General features: G+C 39.4%; 1 protein-coding gene across 1 annotated transcript in view; it reads left to right on the forward strand.

The window, feature by feature from the left end:
• MYO3B (myosin IIIB) overlaps positions 1-21,883 on the forward strand; it is a 346,577-nt gene extending 324,694 nt beyond the window's left edge. Inside the window, exons 33-36 of the mRNA XM_064484895.1 lie at positions 18,555-18,661; positions 19,036-19,082; positions 19,872-20,038; positions 20,481-21,883. Of these exons, the coding sequence (XP_064340965.1) occupies positions 18,555-18,661; positions 19,036-19,082; positions 19,872-20,007 (290 nt within the window). The 3' untranslated portion in view covers positions 20,008-20,038; positions 20,481-21,883. The remainder of the gene's footprint in view (positions 1-18,554; positions 18,662-19,035; positions 19,083-19,871; positions 20,039-20,480) is intronic.
• The last annotated feature ends 1,703 nt before the right edge of the window (positions 21,884-23,586 follow it).

The following is a 23,586-nucleotide window of genomic DNA, read 5'->3' on the forward strand; positions in this document are numbered from 1 at the left end:
TTTCTTCCTTGCTCTGTACTTTCCCTTTCTACCAGGCATAGACATTTATAATATTTAAGTTCCACAGACTTCTCAGTCCAGTTCATGGGCTACAAAATAACTGATAATCGATAAATAGACATTAAAAGGATGGCACTTTGAAAGTCATTGCTTTGACTTCCCAGTGGGATTAGACAAGATGGAAGGATCCAAAATTCACCAAGAGAAGTTTCTATCGATGAGAAATAGCATTACTCACACCCTCCTCACTATCCCTTCTCCAGAGCCAGTACTTAGGTTTTAATTCCTGTCTAAATGTCCTATACATAGAAGCTCTTGGAAAGACATCACCAGTAGAAAAACAAACAAACCAACAAACATAACTTCTCTTCCGGCCTCAGTGTGCTCTGACCGGCTCATTTAAGCCTGAAGTCTTTTTTTTCCCCTGGTGCTTCCAGCCTCTCTCTCATGAAATTTGCCATTGATCCAAAAGTCAGAGATGCAAATCCAGAGAAAACTGGAAGCCTTCCAGGGCCCAGAAGTACAAAGTTAATTACCTAAGGAAAACTACAAGAAAGACTTTTGTTTTCCACCAAAATCTCCTCCCCAGGCTGTTAGTTATGTCGTCCGTGGGCCCGATCAATACATTAGCGCTTGAGAACCAAAGTCCCTTGGAATAAATTAATCTGTCAGGGAAAGAAATAAACAAAGAACAAATTAACATGTTTTAAGACATTTCTTAAATTTTCATAAAGATAGACCTTGAGACGGGATGATGAGTCCCCAGGAGCCGGCGCTAATGTTTGGTTGTAATTAAGAGTTGCTCTTTCATGCTTCATCTGATGCAGGTGGGAAATCGCCCATGTGCTTGCTGTGTGCCTTGCTCACGCTTCCCCACAAATGCCTCTGTTTACTTCATTAGTAAGGAGTGGATGTCTCACAAATCACACTGGCACATTTAGCTTGTTTCACCTGTAGCTAATACGAAAATAATGACATGCTGTATACATGTACACACACACACCAGACAAGCATGCTATTTCTTAAGGAACCTCTGTGTGTTAACTTTTTAGTGCCTCAGAAGGACCTCATGACCTATCCCGTGACAGACTATACCCATCCAAGAGGCTTTGCTGACAAAGGACCCTGGTGCGCCCCACCCTGGGTGTAGGTGTGGTGTCAGTGCTGACAGTTAGCAGGAAGGGCAGTAACTGGGTGCAGGTTACTCCTCTGGAAGGACTAAGTAAGGACTCATTTAGATCCGAGAACCGGAAACCCATCTCAGACTAGCTTAGGCCGTAATGCAGTTGATTAGGGTTTAAACCATGTCCTTAGGCCCCTGTCTCTCTCCTTCTCCCGATGCTGCTTACTCCTTTTGGGCTGTTACGTTCCATGCTGGTAAAATGGCCACTGCCAGTCCTGAGACTACTTCACTAGGTAGAACTTGAGATCCCAAAGGACAGAGGGCTCTCTCTCCTCCAGTGTCCACATCTTAGATCTCTTAGAGGAACTCCAGCCCTGTCTGGCTGGTGTGTCCACCTCTGGACTCATCACTGTGGGTGGGAAAGGGGAACTCTGCTGGGCCAGAGCTGGGCCATATGTTCAGCCTGGTCTGGGAAAGAGGCAGAGGAGAGGAGGGCAACTACATCCAAATTCCTGGCAGGTCTTTGGTAAAATAGAAAACTCTTTTACCAAAGCAGAAGGGGAGAGATGCTAGAGCAAAACAACCGGTGTCCACTTGGAAAAAATTTTATTTCTATCATATTCCTCATGCTCCATTGCTGAATGTAGCTAATTTTCAGAAGGAGAGGCTCAGGCAGAGATCTCTGTGGTTACACAGCAGGTCTGTGCTCTGTTGACAAAATTGATTACCCCTCTATCAGGTGGTCAGTAATTTTTCTATCAAGTTCTAAATAAAAACTCCCAGTTTTATTCCCTGGAATAGCAGAAATGAGACATCTTTTCCAGCTGTGGTGGCTCTCTCCAATACAATCATTTTCTTTTTATATCCCTGTACACATTTAAGTGTTACTCTACTTCATGGAACATATTTGTACTACACAGCTTAGTACTTACCATTACTATAGCATACCCAGGGGAAAAAAACAGGGTACAGTACTTTTTATCAGTTGAGAACTTTTAAAATACTTCTGTATTTGAATAATTTCATAACTCGGCACTCTTGAGGATTTTGCATTTGAGTAGCAGATAAAATCTGAATTGCATATTTTGATGTGAGATGCCTGTTCTAATTATTGAGCAATTTATATATTGTGAAGCTAGTTTATGTAATTCTCAGTACACAGAGACAAAGCTGGAAATATACTCTTCAAAGCTATGTTATCACAGAAAAGATACAGAAGTCTCTGGAGCAAGGAGTTGCAGACCTGGGAGGCCAGAAAAACCCACTGAGTCTATTTGGGAAGGAGAATAAGTATAGCTTGACTTCACTAACCTTCGTGTAGGACTTGCAGATCAGCCCTGGGTAAGAGCATAGCAAAGTCATCAGCACTGCAAACAAACTGTTCTGGAATGATTAGAATTAGCAGGTCAGCCCTGTTGGCAATTAGATGGGCACCATCTAGATTCTCATGAAGCAGAGATTTGGCTGACTCAGACACTGCCTCAAAATAACTTAATGTAATGTCACATAGATGCAGTACACATGATTAGGGAATTGTGTTTAAATAAAGATTCTATGAACAAGTCGTATGTCTTAAATGATTATGCGTTGTGAGTGGTGTCACTGGGCCTTGAGAAAGGAAGTCCAGCAGTGCCAGTGCTCAGGACCTTTGGAAAAGCAGATTACTCACTGGGTCCTGCCCTACTACTTCTTTTTTTAAAAATAATCTTCATCACTTTCTAACATTTTATATACCATATGATTCATTATGCTTATTGTTTGTTACGTCTCCTTAAGGGCAGAGATCTTTGTTCACTGCCAGAGTCCCAGTGTCTGGAACAAGGTCCAGCACAGAATAGGCTCCGAATAAAATTGAATAAGCAGTACGGGAAGGATTTCAGCATCAGGGAGGAAAGGACCCACTGACCCACTCTCAGCAATGGAGCTGGGTTAGAAGGGAATCATGATTCTGGGTCCAGCATGACAACGATAAATGAACTCATCCCACCCCACAAAGCCTGGTAGCAGGTCCTCTAGGGGAGGAAGACACCATGTTTGTGAAATGAGCAAGAGGTCTGTTTATTTCCATAATATTTCAGGACACCAGCAACCCGTTCTTAGCAGCACATGACACATCATCTGTTGTGCTTATCTTCCTCCTCACTTCACAAAAGACTCAAACATTCTTCTTTTGAGAACTGAAAGGTCCCACAGGCTGGGTTCAGAAGAAGGGATCTGTCCCTGGTAAGGGCAGAGGCCCAGATGGGCAGTTATGACCAACGGTGACAACTCAGGGCAGCCAGAGCAGACGAATCTGGTAACGAGGAAGAAAGGAGTTCTTCAGTAGCCTCCTGCCTTCTCTCAACCCCAGTATTTTTAAACACTCATAAACTAGTCTATGTACCAACCCTAGATGAATCTCTATTAACCTCACTGCCATACTCAGTAATTACTTTTCAGAAGCATGAAAACCACCTCTCACCAACGTTTACTTTAGAGTGCTGAACAATCCTGCTTGCTGGTACTTACTTCTCACACCTGCCAGGGATCTGAGTTCACACTGGCTGATGGGACTTCACAGTGAACAGAATAGATTCAGAGATTATTCTGTTTGATAGCTTAAGCTGACTTTTTCCAGCCTGCCTTGCACGCTGGTCACCACTGGCCACCACCCAAAACTCAGGCACTCTAGTCACCCTGTGCTCTCATTGCTTATCCCACTGTTTCTGGGTTTCCTCTCCTCTGACCCATCCCTTCTTCTGGCCACCATTTCGCCTAAAGTCTTGACTAGAGCCCCATCCAGCAGGACCTGGGGATGGGGGAGGGTTTAGGGGTAGAATCATGCTCTAATTAGTGCTGGATTTCCATGATTTAAAAGTCACGTTCACATAGTCACACTGATACACCTCAGAAAACTCAAAATCAGCACGAGCCCAACTATAGAACTTTCAGGACAGGATTCCTCCATGCCTTATGTCCACAAGGTTCTGTCTCTGGGGATTTGCATGTCTCTTTTTAAATAAGCTCTGTCCTGTGTGACAGGACCTTTAATTAAAACACTATTTCTAACAGGCTGGCCAATAATGAATATAAATTTGTCTGAAGTTTAGGATAGGATGATTAAAAATGATTCGCATCCACCTCTCAGAATCTTATGTTTCTGCTGGTCTGCCAACCCCCTTGATTACCTCTCCAAATGGTGTCCACTGCCTCAGTCAACAGCCAATGTCGCCTGACCCTCCACCCTACTCTGGTAACCCTGAATCTCTACAGTGTCCTAGATCTTCCCTGTTACTTTTTCTTCTTCCCAGGCATCTATAAACTTGCCAGAAGCTTCATGAGAATAATTTTAGTTACTATTCATTCTTAACAATACCAGAAAAATACACTGACCGTGTCAAAACAAATATAGCCCTGAGTCCTCACACTGGCTGCTTTGTTATCGGAACTAAAGGTATACTGAAGTCAAATGTTAGAACCACACAATGATGAGCTGGAATGCAAATTTCTCTGAATTCAGCCATACTATTAATGATTCTTGCAATGAGATTAGCAGCTTGTTCTAAATTAGTATTGTAATATATCTTAAAGGTCACATTATGAGGCTTCTTTATTCTGGAAGCCTTTTTTCTGAAAAGAAATACAATTCTGTGTTTTAAACATTTTTTTCTCACATATTTATAGATAAGGTGAAGGGGGAGGGGCACCCAACAGTCTAAAAAAAAAAGAAAAGGAGAGAAAAGCAACTTAATGAGTAATGTGAACCCAGTCAGTGACCAGGTATGTGCAATATGTGACATCTATGACTGCCTATATCTGCCACTGCTATGTGCAGATTGCCTTAGAATGATCTTAGAAAGAGCCCTGGCTTGTTTTTAAATTTTTATTGTGTCAAAAATTACAACTTGAGTGATCAACTTGGGCACATCCTAAGTAAAGTCACCAGGTTTTCTCTTTTTAGTCATGGATTGTATTCTAATGCATAGACTACAGTTAAATGTGTTATTTGCTATGAACTCTGCCCGGCACCTCAGGCCTCATAATGCCCGTTACCTCATTATCGAGCATGGATGTTCTGATCACTAGCCACTATCAAACTGTTAAGAGTTTCCTGGGCTGGTCCCACCCCAGGTACCAATGACTGGTCCATTATGGCCAGGGGTTGACGTGGAAATGTGGCTACCTGGCCCTACTCTCAAAAAGAAAGAACCCACTTTGAAAATAACATCCCTGTTCATGTTTCTTTCCCCAAGGAGGGGTCTCCATGAAGTCCTTTTTTAAATCCAGCTCCAGCAGCCTCTTTCCTTCCAGATGGTGCATGGAGCCAAGCCTGTCAGAGACCCTTAGTCTCCTGCTGCCTTTTAATGCTGGTCCTTGATTGCTAATGACCCCCAGCTGGACTGGCTCCTCAACCCATTTAACCCCTCTCTGCTGGGTTCCCACCCCACGCAGGGTGAGAGGCAGTGAGAGCTGAAAGTGGGAAGGTGCCAAGTCATCCAGGACCTCCCGCCCATTCAGAGCTCGTGGCACATTTCCCAGCGCCATCGTGAATGCCCAGCATTGCTCCAGTGTAGAGCTACTGTTAATATAATCTTCACTGTATTGTCAGATAAATGCTACCAGGTTTCTGATTATTAATATTTCATTTGGCTAAGCCAGGAAACCCTGACAGAGTGTTTCCTTTAGGATTCAAAGGTTGAGGACTACTAATATAAATCCCCTGAAATATGTTAGTCTGGAAACTTAAAATTAAATTCCATGAGAACTGTCTTACAGTCTGGTCGACCTTGGTAATCGGAGCAGCTCATATGTGTCACTATACAAAGTCACTGCAAAGAAGCCTGAGTGAAGGTGATAATTTCCGTATCAAGGCCTAAATCACTGTACAACACAGGAGATACCCCTTTTCAGATATTCTGATAAGAATTGCCAGTATTTACTTTGGTTGAACTTGGCTTGTTTTTTACAACATGCTGGAATGTGCTTATAGTTGTACTGGTCAGGTGACCCAGGGAAAGGGAAAAAAGTGGATGACAATTTGTTGAGAGATCTTGAGTCCATTGGAGAAACTCAGGTCTCTTACGACCACCTCATGACAAAATAAAGGGAAGTGGAGGGCATGCAAAGTCATCATTCTGTGTATTGTTTCCACAGTGGATTTTCATTAACCTCATATCAAATTGTAAGAAAACAAGGCAAAGAAATTTAGTAGTTCTGTATGACCCTAAGGAACTGAAGTCTAAACTCTTGATCTGAGGAGAGAACTGAGAGCTTTGTGTCTCACTATTTTTATAAATCTTTAAATGTTTACTGGTAGTTGGACCAGATTTGATTGACAGAGTACTAAAGAAATTTTTTTCCAAAATGAAACACAAAATAGGAAAATAACCCACATGTAATTATTTTCTATTCAACTTTGTTTCCCCCAGATACTTCCTATTTTATTGGGATTTTTGGAGATTAAAACTGAAAGAACCAGAGTGATCTGTTTTCACCACTAATACTGCATTGATTTCACTTTTGCATCTCATTAGTTTAATACAAACAAAAGTCATACCTGTGATTTCATTCTGTCTATTATTCACATCCTCTACTATTTCTCATACATGTACACACACACCTGCCAGTCATTTGTGTGTATAATCTCCTCCAAACCAACTCATTCATCCTAATGACTGCTCTCTCTACCTGTAAAAATATTTTAGAATTTATGAACCTGGGTGGGTGTTTGTACAGCTGTACGATATTAACCAGTACATTGCAGTTTTTGCTCCACAGCTGGGAAAAGGCTAAATAAGTGAGCTTAAAATGTAGTCTTTTGGTCCATCAGTAACCAAATGACTCAGAAAAGGGTTAGGATGAGGCCACCTTGTGCAACATTGCTTTTTAAATGAGTGAATTGTGTTAGAATGAAGTTCTGGTGTCATTGTGGAGAATTTTTCCTCCTGAAGCCTGAATACATCTTGATTGGTTGTCTTCAAATTCCAACAAGCCAGTGGGGTCAATGGCATTTATGTCCATTTTGCAGATGAGGTACTAAGAGGCCAAGTGGCAGGAGCTTCGTAGTCACAGCATCTTAAAGTTGGATGGGACCTTAAAGAGCCTCTGGGCTAGTGATTTTCACCGTTTACCTGCTTTGATGTAGGTTTTATGCAACAAATCTCCTTCAGCACGTCTTCCACTGCACACTAACACTCCTGCATTGGGAAGGCGCATGACTCCACAGAGAACAGCTCCAAATCTCCAGGCAAGAACACATGTGATGTGCCACACCAACATCCTCTGTTGAAAAATCGCTCTACCTGTCCAAACCCCTTGTCACAGATAAAACGTGGCAGCCTAGAGCAGGGTATGCAACTCACCCAAGGTCACGTACCAGTAAGTTCCAAAACTTGAACTATGCCCAGGCCTTCTGACCCCAAGTCCAGTGCTAGTTTCACTACAACTGACCAGCCCTTTGTATACTAACAGCAGGAACTGGAACCAGGTCCCCAACTTAGAGAGCAAGTCAGAGCCGAGGATGAACGCCCCAGGACCCCCTGCCACAAGGAATCAAAGACCCTGTCACAATTTGTTTAGTAAAACCAGCACTATCTGGTGTCCCATATCGTCCAGCATTTAAAATGTCGTTCCAATCTTCAAAGACATTCTTTCATTCCATTTTTATCTGCTTTTACCCAGGACATTGTTTCCCAGCTCCCGAGTAGTTCACTAGGTGATTTGCATCTCATTAGGAGCTCCAGAAATGACATCTCCCAGCCTGCTGCCTGGCGTTGTGGGTCCGTTAAGCATCAGATCCAGGTCTCAGATTTTTTTCTTGTTGACATTTTTGAGAAAGCTGAATTAATGCTGTTTTCCCACGGGGCACAGTTTGGGTGGCCATTTTGGCCTTACTTCCTGCCCCTCTAGAAGACCAAAGTTAGTGAACAGTTGTCGGGGAGGGTAGAGATGATGTCAGCCATCCCTGCATGAAGACACCTAGCTGGAAAGGAATATTGTGAGACCTCAAAATAAGCAGTTAAAAAACTCCGACAAGCAGAGAGATGGGACATGATGCAGATGTTCTGAGTACTATACAAAGCAAAACAAAAAGAAAGGAAACAGCAGCCACCCATTGGAATCTCTATAACTGATTCTAAACTTGCGCCTTTTAAAACACTTTTGACTAGTTCCAAACCTCCTGACACCTCAGAGTTATTGCCTTACATTTACGTTTTGCTTTAAAGGGAGTCTTACTGGGTCCAAATGGCTTTTTGGCTTTGTCAGGCATTCATACCGAAACCTCCAGGAGAGCCCTGAGCAGCATCAGACCTCCGGATACTGGACATCTTGTTTCCATGATCAGCACAGTTGTCCTCTTGGAATAAGAAATTATTTTCCTGGTGTCCAGGGAAATGAATGTTGGCTTCGGGCTCAAGCCATTTGAGGCGGCCTCCAGGGCAAAGACGATGCCTGACAATGCCGGGAGCCGTGCTGGAGATGCTTCCCCTTCCCAGAATTCTGTCTGCTCTGCCAAAACTTCTCTGACCCGATGCCCACCTTTCAAGATGGCAGCTAGCTAATCTGCAAAATCAACCTCACCTCTTAGGAAAGGGTTAAATCCCTGGCTTTCCCAACCCTGCCTACAAATTAAAATCATCGGAAAGGATTAGGGACTTTAAAGAAAAAAAACAGTAACAATGCCAGAGACCTAATCCTAACCAACTGAATTAGGATGTCCAGCAATAAGGCTGAGTCATCTGTATTTTTAAAAAGGCCTTCAGGTGACTGTAATGTACAACCAGGGTGGAGAACCACTCTCACACAGCAAGAATTATGACAACCCGTGCTCTGCCTCGGGTGCCATGTTCTCTCTTTTCATATGTCATCTGTCACCCTCATTACAACTTTACCTGGGCTATCATCAGCAGCAAGTTCAGATCTCTAACAAGTGCTGGAGAGTGGATTCCTACTCAAGTTTTTCTGATTCATTTGGTTTGTTTTTTTTTTTCTTTTGCAACATTCATGTTTCTCAAAGTGTGGGACATGCATCTCTGGTAGTCCACAAGTTGATTAGCTGATTTTAGATGGTGTGAGGGTATGACCTTAAGTAACACCGAATTATGTAAAAGAAAGTTGCTCATTTTACAATTCTCAGTTTAAATGTTTCAAATTAAAAAGAAAGTCATAGTGGTATTAGTATGTCTTAAATTCCTCTCACATTTACTCACCTGTCTTTTTAACAAATCTTTAAGGAGCCCAGAACATTCTGTGGAAAACAGAATCTAACTCGGGTGTGATAGTATTGTTTAGTTCTCATTGACTTGACTTTATGGTTTACTTCTTTTTATAGCAAATGACACTTATTTTCCATTTACAGTAGTGAATAAAGTTTCATTTTTATAGAAATGTATTTAAGTGAAAAAAGAAATTGGTTGGTTTTTAAAATATTAAATAAGGAATAGTACAGGCGTCTTGAAGAGAGCAAAAAAAAAAAATGTTTAAGTGGCAGATGAATGACAGAAGTTTAAGAAATACTTTCCTACAACATGGCAATTTTAAAAATAGGCATCTCCACACCTGTTAGTCAATGGGACTGCTCATCTACCATTCCATCACACCAGACAGGCAACTGGTTCCATCCTTTCTGGTCCAGCCAGGACCTTTGAACTTTGCTGCTACTTCCAGGTCAAGAGGAATCTTTATTACAAATGGGTAAGAACCATGGGGAGGGGAAACGATAGACATTCACCCTCTCAAGTAATCAGTGAAATGCAAATCAAAACAAATGACATGCTATTTTTTCACATATCGAATTGTCAGGCTGTTTCTTAAAGATGCTGTCCCATGTTGGTAAGGGCCTTCAGAAACAGGTAATCTCATGCACAGGTGGTAGAAGTATATTTTGCTACACAATTCCTATACAATTGGAAAGAAAAATAGTAAATATTTTAAATTATGTATAGTCTTCAGCCAGTAATTCTATCTTCTAGGGATGTATCCTAAGAAAATAATGTGAATTATCAAAGATCAAACTATGAATATGTTCCTAACAGCCTTGCTTTTTGTAGAAAAACATTGGAAACAACTTCCATCCCCAAAATAAGAAATTATACAAGTTAGTCATGGTTCATTCATTAAATGAAATAGCATGCAACTATTAGAAATGATACAATTTAGAGGGGGGAGGGTATAGCACAGTGGGAGAGAGCATGCTCAGCATGCATGAGGTCCTGGGTTCAATCCCCAGTACCTCCATTAAAAATAAATAAATAAACCCAATTACCTCTCCTCCCCCAAATAAACAGAAATGATGGCATTTAGGCTAATCTGGAAGGCAGAGAAGAAACTTGTTCCAGCATTTGCTACTATTATGGGAAAGGGATCGGAGGTGGGTAAAAGATAGTTTTTCACTATTAACTTATTTGAACATCAGGTTCATTCATTACTTTAAAAAATGTAACTCTAAAAGTGTGATACTGTGTTGAAAATAGGTTAATATTGAAAAATATTTATGACTCTATTGTGGAGAAATGCAGTAACAACTTAGATGAATTAACTAAATGTTTTTTGGTTAAAAAAAGTAAATAACATATTCCTAAAAAATGTTGAAAGGATATTAAGAAAAAATACTTAATGAACCTTATTTTTAAAAGGCTCATTTCATCCCCCTCCTTGGTAGGTTTAGGTTCCCCAGAGGTGTCTCGGGATAGGAAAGTCCTTGGCAATAATATCCCAATTGTCAGAAACAAAGAGTGGACCATATTGATGAAACAGATCTTAACAAGAATGATGAATAGTCACCATTCGTTCATTCATTCATTATTTGTTGACTGTGTGCCAAACCCTGAGCTATGAAACAGTTTCAGGGGAAGTTATTACCTCTTGTCTAACTAAAAAGGAGAAAATTCCACATAGACAATTTATAACTCCACCGTCTTCCACAGGCACTAATTTAACTCAGGGATGTTTTCTTTGTAGCAGTTTTGCAATTTTGAAGAAGATTGTTCATGACATAACATGGCAACTGGGAAAATTTGTAGCTTTCCTTTCATCTTAGAAAGGAAGATCTGAATTACATGCACCCCAGGAGAAAATCTCTCTTTCTGGTTGTGTGTGTGTGTTTTACAAAAGCCCAATGAATTCCTTAGTCCCTCCTGAAGTTAGATGTGGTAAGGTGAAAACTCAGAAAAACATCTCAGTTAAAGAACTAGTATAATGACAGAAACCATGGCCTAGGCCTTGGGGTTTGAATCAAAAGACCTGAGTTCAGGAGGGAGGGTATAGCTTAGTGTTAGAGCCTGTGCTTAGCATGTACAAGGTCCTGGGTTCAATCCCCAGCACTTCCATTAAAAAATAAATAAATGAAACTAATTAACCTCCACCCCAAAAAAATCTTTAAATAAACTTTAAAAGTTAAAAAAAAAAAAAAAAGACCGAAGTCCAAGCCCAGACCCAGCAGAGGGGCCCAAGGTTTCTGGGCTTCAGATCCCTTAGATGTAAAAGCAAGGAGCCAAACCACGGGGGTTTATCATCCTCCATGACATGACTTAACTTTCAAAATTTGAACTTCCAGGGCATGATTTCTCCCCTCCTGCTCCCTGTCAAAGCTCTGAGCATCCTTGACAGAGCCCATGCCTCAGGGCATATCAGGAACAAGTGGTTTACAACACACTGGTTGTTTATCTAAAATTCACATCTAGCCGAGTGTCTTTTTTTTTTTTTTAACTAAATCTGGCAACCCTAATTTCATGGATGTCATAATTCCACAATTTTCTATAGACTGCATTTTTGACATAGTGTAGGTTATGGCAGACTTTCTGCCAATATGGTTCTTATTGGAAAGGAAAACTTCAGTGTTGCCTAATACAGTGGCTCTCAACCGTGACTGCATGTTTGAACCATCTAGGGAGATTTAAAATATATATGGGTATATATATATACCCATATATATCTAAACCAATGTGTAGGTCCTGATCTGGGCATTAGTATTTTCAAAAGCTGAACAGCTGCTGTAGTGTGAAGAAAATGACCCTGAGTAGAGTGTATCTCATAACTCTGTATAGGATTTGCCATCTGTAAATCTAGAACACTGAACACTCTGCTTCACGAGGGTGTTTTACTTGGCAAGTGACCCTGGGACTGCCTCATCCACACAAAGGCAATCAACTCAGCAGTCATACTGCTCAGAAAGTATCCATGTCTGCTCAGGCCCTCAGGGAGGATGCAAAAGACTATAGCCCTCCCAGGAACCCTGCTCACTGCTGTCCATTCCTCAGGGACCTGGAATCCATACTGTCCCACCAAACCAGGGGATGTTTGGGCTGTATGCCCCATCCTGCCCTCCCTAGGGTTGGCCTTCCCTCACTGCAATCCTGCCAGGAAATTTACCAGACCTAACGTATCTGGAGTGCGTGATGGAAAGTGATACACTCAGTGTTAGGGGATAGTGTTAGGAAAGAGCATTTGTGGCCAAAATAGCTATAACTCAGCAAGTCAAACAGAGTAGAGGAAGTCGTCTCCTGGGAGAGAATAATAAGCCTCATTTGTGACTTAAAATTGTGTTTGAATCAGAAGGTAAAAAGGACACCGGGCTAGATTTGAGTTTCAGATAAACTACCACCTACTCTCTAACATCAGTATGTCCCCAATACTGACTGCACCAGGTATACTTACACAAAAAAGGTATTGGTTGTTTATCTGAAATTCAGATTTAACTAGGTACCCTGTATTTGATCTGGCAACTCTAGTTGGGATATACCTTCAATAAAGAAAATTGAAATATTAAATTTCCTCCCCAGTTGTTCACAGTTATGTAACAAAGCTGTCAACTGATTTCAGCTATTTGTCTCTCTCCAAGAGTTTGGCCAACTGTGAAGCCACACAGTGTAATGATTTGGAATTAGGAAATAAAGGAGTGTGCATTTCCTGGTGCTCTTGAAACTCCTCTATATTTCTTCCATTTTCTGACAGATTTATCTCCAGTTTGTTGGAGTTCTTTTTTTCTTTTTTTTTATTATATATATATATATATCTTTAATTTACGTATAGTCAGTTTATGATGTGTCAATTTCTGGTGTACAGCACAATGCTTCAGTCATACATGAATATACATATATTTGTTTTCGTATTCTTTTCCACCAGAAGTTACTACAAGATATTGAATATACTTCCCTGTGCTATATAGTATGAACTTGTTGTTTATCTATTTCATATATAGTAGTTAGTATCTGCAGATCTTAAACTCCCAACTTATCCCTTCCCACCCTCTTTCCCCTCTGGTAACCATAAGTTTGTTTTCTATGTCTGTGAGTCTGTTTCTGTTTTGTAAATAAGTTCATTTGTCTTTTTTTTTAGATTCCATATATGAGTGATATCATATGGTATTTTTCTTTCTCTTTCTGGCTTACTTCACTTAGGATGACATTCTTCAGGTCCATCCATGTTGCTGCAAATGGCATTATTTTATTATTTTTTATGGCTAAGTAGTATTCCATCGTATAAATATTCCACACCTTCTTTAACCAGTCATCTGTCGATGGACATTTAGGTTGTTTCCATGTCTTGGCTTTGTAAATAGTGCTGCTATGAACATTGGGGTGCATGTATCTTTTTGAATTAAGGTTCCGTCTAGGTATATGCCCAGGCGTGGGATTGCTAGATCGTATGGTAAGTCTATTTTTAGTCTTTGGAGGAGTCTCCATATTGTTTTCCATAATGACTGCACTAAACTACATTCCCACCAACAGTGTAAGACGGTTCCCTTTTCTCCACAGCCTCTCCAGCATTTATCGTTTGTGGACTTTTGAATGATGGCCATTCTGACTGGTGTGAGGTGATACCTCATTATAGTTTTCATCTGCATTTCTCTAATAATTGGTGATATTGAGCATTTTTTCATGTGCCTATTTGCCATTTGTATGTCTTCCTTGGAAAATAGCTTGTTTAGGTCTTCTGCCCATTTTTGGATTGGGTTTTTTCTTTTTTCTTACTAAGTTGTATGAGCTGTTTATATATTTTGGAAATTAAGCCCTTGTCAGTCTCATCTTTTGCAAACATTTTCTCCCATTCCATAGGTTGTCTTTTTGTTTTGCTTATTGTTTCCTTTGCTGTGCAAAAGCTTGTAAGTTTAATTAGGTCCCATTTGTTTATTTGTGCTTTTATTTCTAGTTCTTGGGTAGATTGCCCTAGAACATTGCTGAGATTTATGTCAGATAATGTTTTGCATATGTTTTCTTCTGAGAGGTTTATAGTGTCTTGTCTTATGTTTAAGTCTTTAAGCCATTTTGAGTTAATTTTTGTATATAGTGTAAGGGAGTATTCTAACTTCACTGATTTACATGCAGCTGTCCAGTTTTCCCAACACCATTTGCTGAAGAGATTGTCTTCACTCCATTGTATGTTCTTGACTCCTTTGTCAAAGATTAATTGACCAAAAGTTTGTGGGTTTATTTTTGGGCTCTCTGTTCTGTTCCATTGATCCATATGTCAGTCTTTTTGTACCAATACCATGCTATTTTGATTACTGTAGCTCTGTAGTATTGTCTGAAGTCTGGGGTGTTGGAGAATTCTGTGACAACGCAGAAGAGAAAGATGCATTCAAGGTCTCAAGAAATCAAAAAGTTCAGGGGGTAGAAAAGTTTCAGGGATTCTTGGAAAGGAAAGAGACCTGTGTCATATGCAAAGACCTAAGTTCAATGCAAAGGAAAGAGATCTATGTTAAATGCAAACTGGTATTCATAACATGATATACTTTTTTAAAACATGATATAGGTAGGTAGTACCCAGAGTATCACAAACTGGAGAGTGTGGCTTGGCTTAGATATATTTATATGAAGTGAAAGTTGGCTACTTATGAATATGAACATCATTGTCTTCAAAATAAATAACACATATTCTAATGGATATCTTCAAACTTGAATTGGCCAGTTTATTTATATAAACTAGTCAAAAGAACTAGATAATTGCCAGATAACCCTATTGTTTTGCAACTCTTATGAGCAAATTGATTGGCTCAAGAGCCAGAAGACAGGGATGCAGGCTTCCACTCTGCCACTTGCAGATTTAGCCTTTCTTACCTGTAGTTTCTTTATAAGTTGAAAGGATAATATTGTTATTCCTACATGCCTCATTGATTTTTTTATTTTTAAGGGAAAAAAATCATGATAAACTTCTTAAAGTGCACACATATTTAATCAGTCTGCTGTGTGCTATTTTATATTTTGCTTCTTTTTCTGAATTTTGAATTTATATATATATCAGTTTCATACCTATGTTTATCCTAATAGATACCTTCATGGTATGACATCGTATTTCTATCTCAGAGTTAACTTTTTCCCAATTATTAAATATTTACCATGTTTCTAGCTTTTTTCTATTGCAGGAAGTACTTTCATATCCATCTTCATACAGTAGTGTTTTTTTCTCTTTTGGTTTACTTTATTGGGACATGTTTCTTGGAACAAGTTGCTTAGCTTTTGTTATCTATTATCAAGTTATTTTAGGGGAGGTGGAGCCTATGGACTCATCTATGTACCTGAGTCTAATCCCATGATGTCTTTTGACCTTTTGATTTATCCTAATTAATAGAAAGGCAGTAGTAATTGTTTTAATTGAAGCTGTTTGTCAGGGTGGCTGAACATTTTTCAGTATCTTATTTAATAATTGCATTTCAACATATATGAATATTTCTCCATCTTTCTCTTACCTTAGCCTTCCCACACTATGGATAGTAGATTTTTATGTGTATATTTTTAAATTTGTTTTTATCTTTCTGTTGTACTTTCTTTCATCTTAAGTTTTTGTTACTGTCCATCCAGGTAGAATATTTTACTTTAGTGCGATTGAACCCATCCTTGTCCCTAATATCTTCTTCCACTGTTAAGATAGTCTATTTCACTTCCTTCTAAAGTTTTTATGGGGATATTTAAAATGTGTAACTGTGTAACTCATCTGGAATTTATTGTGGCCTGTGAGAATCAAGAAGTACATTGAAAAAAGTAAAAGATTTAGAATTAAAAAAAAAACTATTTTGATTCCAGCAGCAATAGCTATGGCTGTAAGTAAATCATTTAACCTCTTAAGACTCAGTGTCCTCTACTAGACTGAAGGCAGGGACTTTGTCTTATTTCTCTTTGTCTTCCCCACAATATCCAGCAACATACCTTACATATAGGCTAACTTTAATGAGATCTGTATTTAAGTTGTATTTTTTGCATATTGCTGTCCAGTTGTTCCAACAACATTAATGGAATAATGATACATTTCCCAATTATTTATTTGGTTTCCTGTGATTAATCATATATATCAATGATACCCAGATTTGTTTCAACAGCAAAGCACCTGGAAATTTTGACACTTTTTGCAAAGCATCATGAAATATGGAGGTATTAAAGTTAAAATAATGAAAATTAAAATTTGATGCTAAATCAGATACCAGCTTACACTAGATTCTAGTATGGCATAGATACCATCAGACACCAACAGTTTGTTTTAATTTATCTGAGAAATGTTAACATAGAGAAAATTCTCTCCAGTAACTGAATTCTTTCTAAGAATCAGGAAAAGAATACCCACCTATGGAACAGCAAGTACATCAAGAGCGAAAGTTGAGAACCACATCTTACATTAAGCATTCCCAGTTGAGACTATAAATAAAAGCTTTTAATCAATTGTAAACTTTACATAAAGTCCTACTGAACTGGGCTGAACTCCAGCTGAACCCAAAAACTATTTAAGATCAGTCTTTCGAGTTGCCAAGGTTGGAAGTCCCATAACAGTAGAAAGTCTAAGAGAGAGTAGATGTCAGATATCCAATGCATGTTCACACCAGCAACCTTAACTCTAGACACTTCTGTTCATTAGTCTGTGAAACAGAGGAAATAACATACAAGAGCCTCAGAACTTCATGTTCTGCCATCTTACAGAATATGGACTTTGAAAAGCATCTGGAGGTATACACGTTGGAACTCTCAGAAAGTACCCATTGCAGTTCTGGATTCCTTATACTCTGAGGACAGTGCCAGTTCAAGCATCTGGAGTCCTGTCCTCTGCACAGTTCCTGAAGATGTGGTCAGGGGTGTCTATTAAGGCTACTGGAACCCTCTACGAGTAACATCACTTTGCTATGCTAATTAGTATTTCTTCATGGCGCTTACTTTTACTTAGAACTTTGACTTTTTAAAAGAATGTTTTTTGTTAACAAGATAGACAATATGCTGTAGTTAAAAAAAAAAAAAAAAAAAAACTGCCAAAACAGGAGTTAAAAGATCTAGGGTTGGGTCCCCACTCTGCCACTTGCTCTGGGGTGAGTCATTCAATGTTTATGGGCTTCAGTTTCCTTTTCTGAAAAAAAAATGGGTATTTAAAAATGGATGGCTCCTAAAGTCCTGTATGGTTCTAATAGTCTTGTTCAAACATAGATTCGCTCCAATTCAAAAAAATAAAGATGCAAAACTTCATACTGATAAAGAAACTGATCATTTCCTATTCACATTGGTCCTTGCTGAGTCATTCTTCACTTAGAAAATTCCCCCAGAATTTCCTTGTATAGGAGGAACTTCTAATGAAAAGACACTATAATTCCACAAATCTCCAACTCTTTGTTATAAATAATTATGATATACCCTTGGTCCAGGAAGTGATATCTCTTCCCCAGACTATGACATTCATGAACAGTATTCTGTATCAGCTCTGTGTGTATGTGTGTGTGTGTTGGTAAGAAGTGAGAACTCCTGAACCCTCATTCAGATATAGTGCCAAAAGGACAGCAGATTTCACGAAAATCATCAGCTTAGAAGGGAAAAAAAATCATGACTTCATTGGACACATGGTTTCTTGATCTCCAGTGCCCTTTTGGTCCAGGGTTCTGAAATCAGGACAAACATGGAGAGGCGTCTCCATGAACTCATGCAGTCATCCTTCCCCCTTTCTCCTTTACGCTGCCTCCAGAGACTGCACGGCTCAATGGCATTGTTCAAAGCGCTTCAGAAAATACTAGCACAAACCATTTTCCCTTGAAAATGTATCCCACCAAAATGTTTGCTTCTTATCTACCCAAGGGTGTGTGTGCTCCAGATGTCTTTAAACTCTCACTGTAGGATGTGGTGCAGACGGTCCCAGATTGCCTTCACTGCCTTAACTGAGTTCTCTCTCTTCTCCTCTACAAAGGCTGACCACCAACCTCTACTTCACTAGCATGGACAAACCAATTTGCTTTCCGTCATTCTTGACGGCTGACTCAGATAAGAAGGATGAAGCCAAAGTTGACGACAGCTGCCCTTGTTTACGCTTACCCACCCCTGGGTGTGTGTGTGTTTACAGTGATATTTCTCCTACTATTAGCAAAGCTCCAACATGCCCATTACAGTGAGACACAGTTTCTACTAAGTGTATTTATGCGATGAGCAATTTTACACTTAATTTTCCCCAAACTTCCTATGGTTTACAGTCAAGTTTTGCTGTCTTGTTGCAGATTCAAAAAATGATCTTGCACAGAAGCAGCGTACACCTCGCCGAAGATGTCAGCAGCCCAAAATGTTGAGTAGCCCTGAGGACACCATGTACTATAACCAGTTAAATGTGAGTTCAAGGTGGCCATAAAGCTGTTTCCCTGGCTTTGTTTCCAGTTAATAATTCTGTTATTAATACCTGTTCCAGCCCCTGCAGCCCCACCCCCACTCTCTTATACTCTCGTCTTGAACATGTGCTTAGGCTCTTTATCTGTTGCTTTCATGTCAGGATGTGTGCCTTCACGGTGAATAATTGATGTGGTTTATCAAAGACGAGCAAGATGCATGCTTCATCAGGCTCACTTGAGCCCTTTGATCAAAAAAATTATGCTGTGACTTCTGATATTATCAGCATCTGCTTGCATTCAACACAAAATCACTTTGAATTAAAAATTAACGACTTGCTGCTTTGCTTTGACTGTGTGTTCTTGGCCCTCTCCACAGGGAACTCTAGAATATCAAGGGAGCAAGAGGAAGCCAAGAAAACTTGGGTAAATATCTGTCTTCTTAGTTCTAAGCAACTGTAAACAGAAGGGGTCCTTTGTGATATTACAGAAAACGCCAAACTTTCCAGAGAGACTTCTAAAAATATGCAGTGGGGATATCACCACTATTATTGGCATTGGAAACTACTTTTCACAGTAGCAAGTATACAAAACTTGAATCTATTCTGTCAGAAGAGACTGAAATTGCCACCAAAAAGTAAATGTTATTTCTCATAATTATCCTAGGGAATCGGACTTTCCTCAGAATTTGAGGCATGTATCAGGCTGTATAAACACTCACACAAGTAAGAGCAAATAAGGCTGTTTCTCCCACATTCCCCTACCCCTGAGCCTTAAAGGTACACGAAGAGAAGTTCCCCCAGTGAGTAGACAGAGGACACTAAGGAGTTTGTGACTGATTCGATTGTTAGCATTGCGACTGAGAATAGGAATGAGGTAGGGAATTGGTACTAGTTTGAGAACTAGAGGAGAGCAGGAGGGGAACTTTCTCATCTAGAGGGAACCAGACAAGTTAATTCACAGAAATCGAGTTGCAATTTGATCACAACTTCCAGACACAGCTATATTGAGCCCATTATTAATGTGTGAGCCAGAGGTGGAGGGCTTTGAGGGTCAGACCCCAGTTCCTCAGTGCTGGGGGACTCTAAGCTGCCCCCTACCCTGACCCAGGGTAGGGACCCAGCCCTGTTCCAAGTACTCACACGACTGGACCCGCCCCATTGATGACTGTCACATTTGTTTTCTTTTTTTTCTGAAACTCTTTCCTTGTTGCAGCCAAATCAAAGTGCTTGACAGGGAAGATGAATATTACAAGTCACTGTCACCTGTGGACTCTATCCCTGAGGATGATTCAACCCACCCTTTCTTCTTTCCCTCATCCTCAAAAGGAGCATCTTTTGCTCAGCACTGAGCTGTACTTCCTGCCCCTAAGTCTGCTGAGGGTAAGAACAATCATGGTAATTAACTGATGGGCACGTAATAAGAAAGCACTGCCGCGGGGTCAGTGTCTTTGGACGTGTGGTCTGTGCCAGAGACTTACTCTATAATTTTCAGATTCTGAACCATTTTCTCCTACCTCCATCACCCTCCCCACACCCGCTTTGTAGTCTAAGCTGGGCAGCCCCTCCTTTTCTCATCCCATGGGTGCCTGTGAGACACTGAGCCCACCTCCACTACAGCAACAACCATCATTCATGCCCCCAACATCTAACGCGGTAACAATCTCACTCATGAACACTGATAATATTTCTTTATTTGTCCCACCGTATCATTCCACGCAGAATCTTACCCCTGTGAAAATCTAGAAGTCCCTTTCCTCCTTCCCTGTCCACTGCATTGCCTTCCCCTTTGCTGATCTTTTCTACCTTTCCCTCCTCTCCCCAGCATCATGGCTCTGTGGCTGAGTGTCCCCATCCTGGAGGGCTACGCTCAAGGGCTCTGAGGCAAGGATAATGATTTGTGTTTACGAGGAGAGGCCTGAATCTTTCAGTTTCTTCCTGTAAGGCAAATGAACCCTCTCTTGCTAATTATTACGCTGATAAAGGCTTTGCCCCTTGATTCTGCCTTACCAAGACAGCCCCATCACCTTTGCAGTAAAAAGAAAGGAGTGAGACAGAAAGTTTGGACCTGTCAGAGTCCGTGTCACATTGTTTTGTAACTTTCCATTCTCGCGTTGGCTGTCTCCACAAGGCTCTGAGTAGCAGCAGAGGAAGCTTTTTTTGGGCACAGAACCTAGCACAGTGCCTGGCACACTGTAGACATCCAGTGACTACCCACCCTTCAGTGAGTGAGAGACTTAGTTACACAAACATATCTGGATGGGAGAGGTATAGCTTAGTGGTAAAGTGCATGCCTGGCATGCACAAGGTCCTGGGATCAATTCCCAGTACCTCTGTTTAAAAAAATAGATAAATAAACCCAAAACTACCTCCCCCCATTAAAAAAGCTTTTCAAAGAAAGAAAAGAAGAACAAACATATCTGACAGGCAAGTTACTTTCTATTATGTTATACATGATGAATCACTTTTCTTATACCATAAGCTCTGATTTTTCATTGAAGTTTGGGCTAGTCCTATTGTTATGATATTATATCATGTTTTACTTAATGTGATTCAATACAACAAACTTTTTTTGAGTAACTGCTCTGTGCAAAACAATATGTGAGATTGCTGTGTGATGTCAAAACCTAACAAGACCCTTTCTCTGGAAAAGATGTTCCTAACATTTTTCTTACTATAAAATATTTGGCAGATACTACACATGGGAGTACCAGATTTTAAGAAAAATAAGCTTGAAGAAATAGAAAAAAATTGTTAGAATTTTAAATGAGAGTTCTAAGAAGCATTTTACAAACATAAATAATGAAATGAGACATTTAAAAATCTCAGTGATTGTAATTTTACTAGAAAAAGAAATACTGTCAATCATTCAGTAGTTAAATGTAGTAGTTTTTTTTAAAAAATGAATCTTGATTTTTTTTCTAGATCTTTATCCCCCAAGGTACAGCTCACAAGATATGCAAGTAGAGCAGAAGCCCAAATAAATTTTATTTTATTGTTTAGAAAATAGTATCTAGAATGTATAGATTTTTAGCATTATTATTAATATAAGTGTTTTTGGAAATTTCACTTTTATCATTGATTCATCTGCTTTTGATTTGGTAACATAGCTGCCTTTTCAAACTGTTGAATATAAATATTCCTAACTTCCCAGTTGTCCATATACAATGTAATTGTATACCTGCCTTGTTTCTAATTAAAATAAATCTATAAATAAAGTATAATAGGAAATAGAAGTAATTATAAAATCATAATTCAGAAGCTCTGTAATAATTGGTCATTGACACAGCTATAACTCCTAATAGTACTTTAGAAGTGGTATTTATTCAGCTACAGCATAGGTAAGACAGACTGTAGGTATTATTCTTGGGCTAGTTGGTATGCTGCAAACTCAGAAAGCAATCAGTAAATGAGAATTAAATCAGTAGATGAGAATAACATAAACTGGAATCTCATAAATGTCTTACTAGATTTACCAAGGAAATACGCACATGGCAAAAACAAAACAGAAATCAAATAGTCCAGAGGGTTGATAGTGAAACACAGTCTTCTCTATGCTTCTACCTTATTCCCTCTCCCAGAAGCAACCTTTTTTTTACAGTTTCTAATTCTTTTCATGGTTTCCATCATGTCTCCGAATAATTTGGTTCAACATTCTTGATTTATCATTTTAAACAATATCTACTCTCCCCATCTGTGAAAGATGTGCATTTATTGCAATGTCGCCTCCCCTCTCTCCTGCTTCTTTTGGTGCTTACAATTTTGTGTTTAAATTTTTTTATTTCCTTTTAAACTTTAAATTATATAATTAAACACCAATTTTTCTTTGCCACTTAGATAGTATCTTTATGAGATACCTGACATGAAGAAAATCAACAGACTGAAGGGTAATGTCAAGACAAATAGGATTATGGTCCCTGGACAAAATAGAAATAATTCTGAGAATAGAACAACCTTTTAAAATTTCACTACTGGTATTCATGTTCCAAGCTGCTGTTTGTTCTTCCATTTTGGGTTCATCTGCAAATATGCCTCCATTCACTTTTTTAACTTAATTTTTAAAGTCTGGTTCATATACAGAAAAGGGCACAAATCAGAAGACTCAGCTCAGTAGTTATCAGAAAGTGAGTATCTAGGTCACCACTCCTACAGTCAAGAACAGAACATTGTCAGCACACTAGAAGCCTCCCTCATGTCCCTTCCCGATCACTACTCCCTCACCTGCCTCCCCAAAGGTAAGCATCTCATGACTTCTGTGGTAAACGCTACTTTGCTTGTCTTTATAGTTTTACCACTTACATATATCCCTAAACACATATATCCCTAAACACTATAGTTAGGTTTTGCCTCTTGTTGGTAGGTTTGGGGAACTTTACATAAGTAAAATCATGTAGTATATAATTTTGGGAGTCTTGTTTCTTTATTCAGTGTTGTTCTTGTGAAATTCACCTGTGTTGTGAAATGTAAATGTAGTTCATTCATTTTCATTACTGTAATAGTATTCCAGTATATGAATATGCCATAATTGATTTACCCATTCTACTTTTGATAGACAAATATGAATTGTTTCCAATCTGGGGCTATTTTGCAAATTTCTACTACAAACATTGTTGTGTATTTCTCTTAGTGTATGTTTGCATGCACTGTTGGCTGTATACCTAGGATTAGAATTGCAGGGTCCTAAGGTGCACATACCTTCACTTTAGTAGATGATGCCAAACTGTTTTCCTAAGTGATTGTACCAATTCAGAGTCAAACCAGTGATAGAAAAGTGTTCCCGTTGTTCTGCATTCTCACCACCTCTTGCTATTATTAGTCTTCTTCATACAGGCACTCTGATGGGTATATAGTAGAATCTCACTGTGATTATAGCTCACACATCATGGAATAATAATGATATTAAGCACATTTGTATGTGTTTAGTGGCCATT

The sequence above is a fragment of the Camelus dromedarius genome, chromosome 4 (genome assembly GCF_036321535.1).
Source record: "Camelus dromedarius isolate mCamDro1 chromosome 4, mCamDro1.pat, whole genome shotgun sequence".
NCBI classification, from domain to species: Eukaryota; Metazoa; Chordata; class Mammalia; order Artiodactyla; family Camelidae; genus Camelus; species Camelus dromedarius.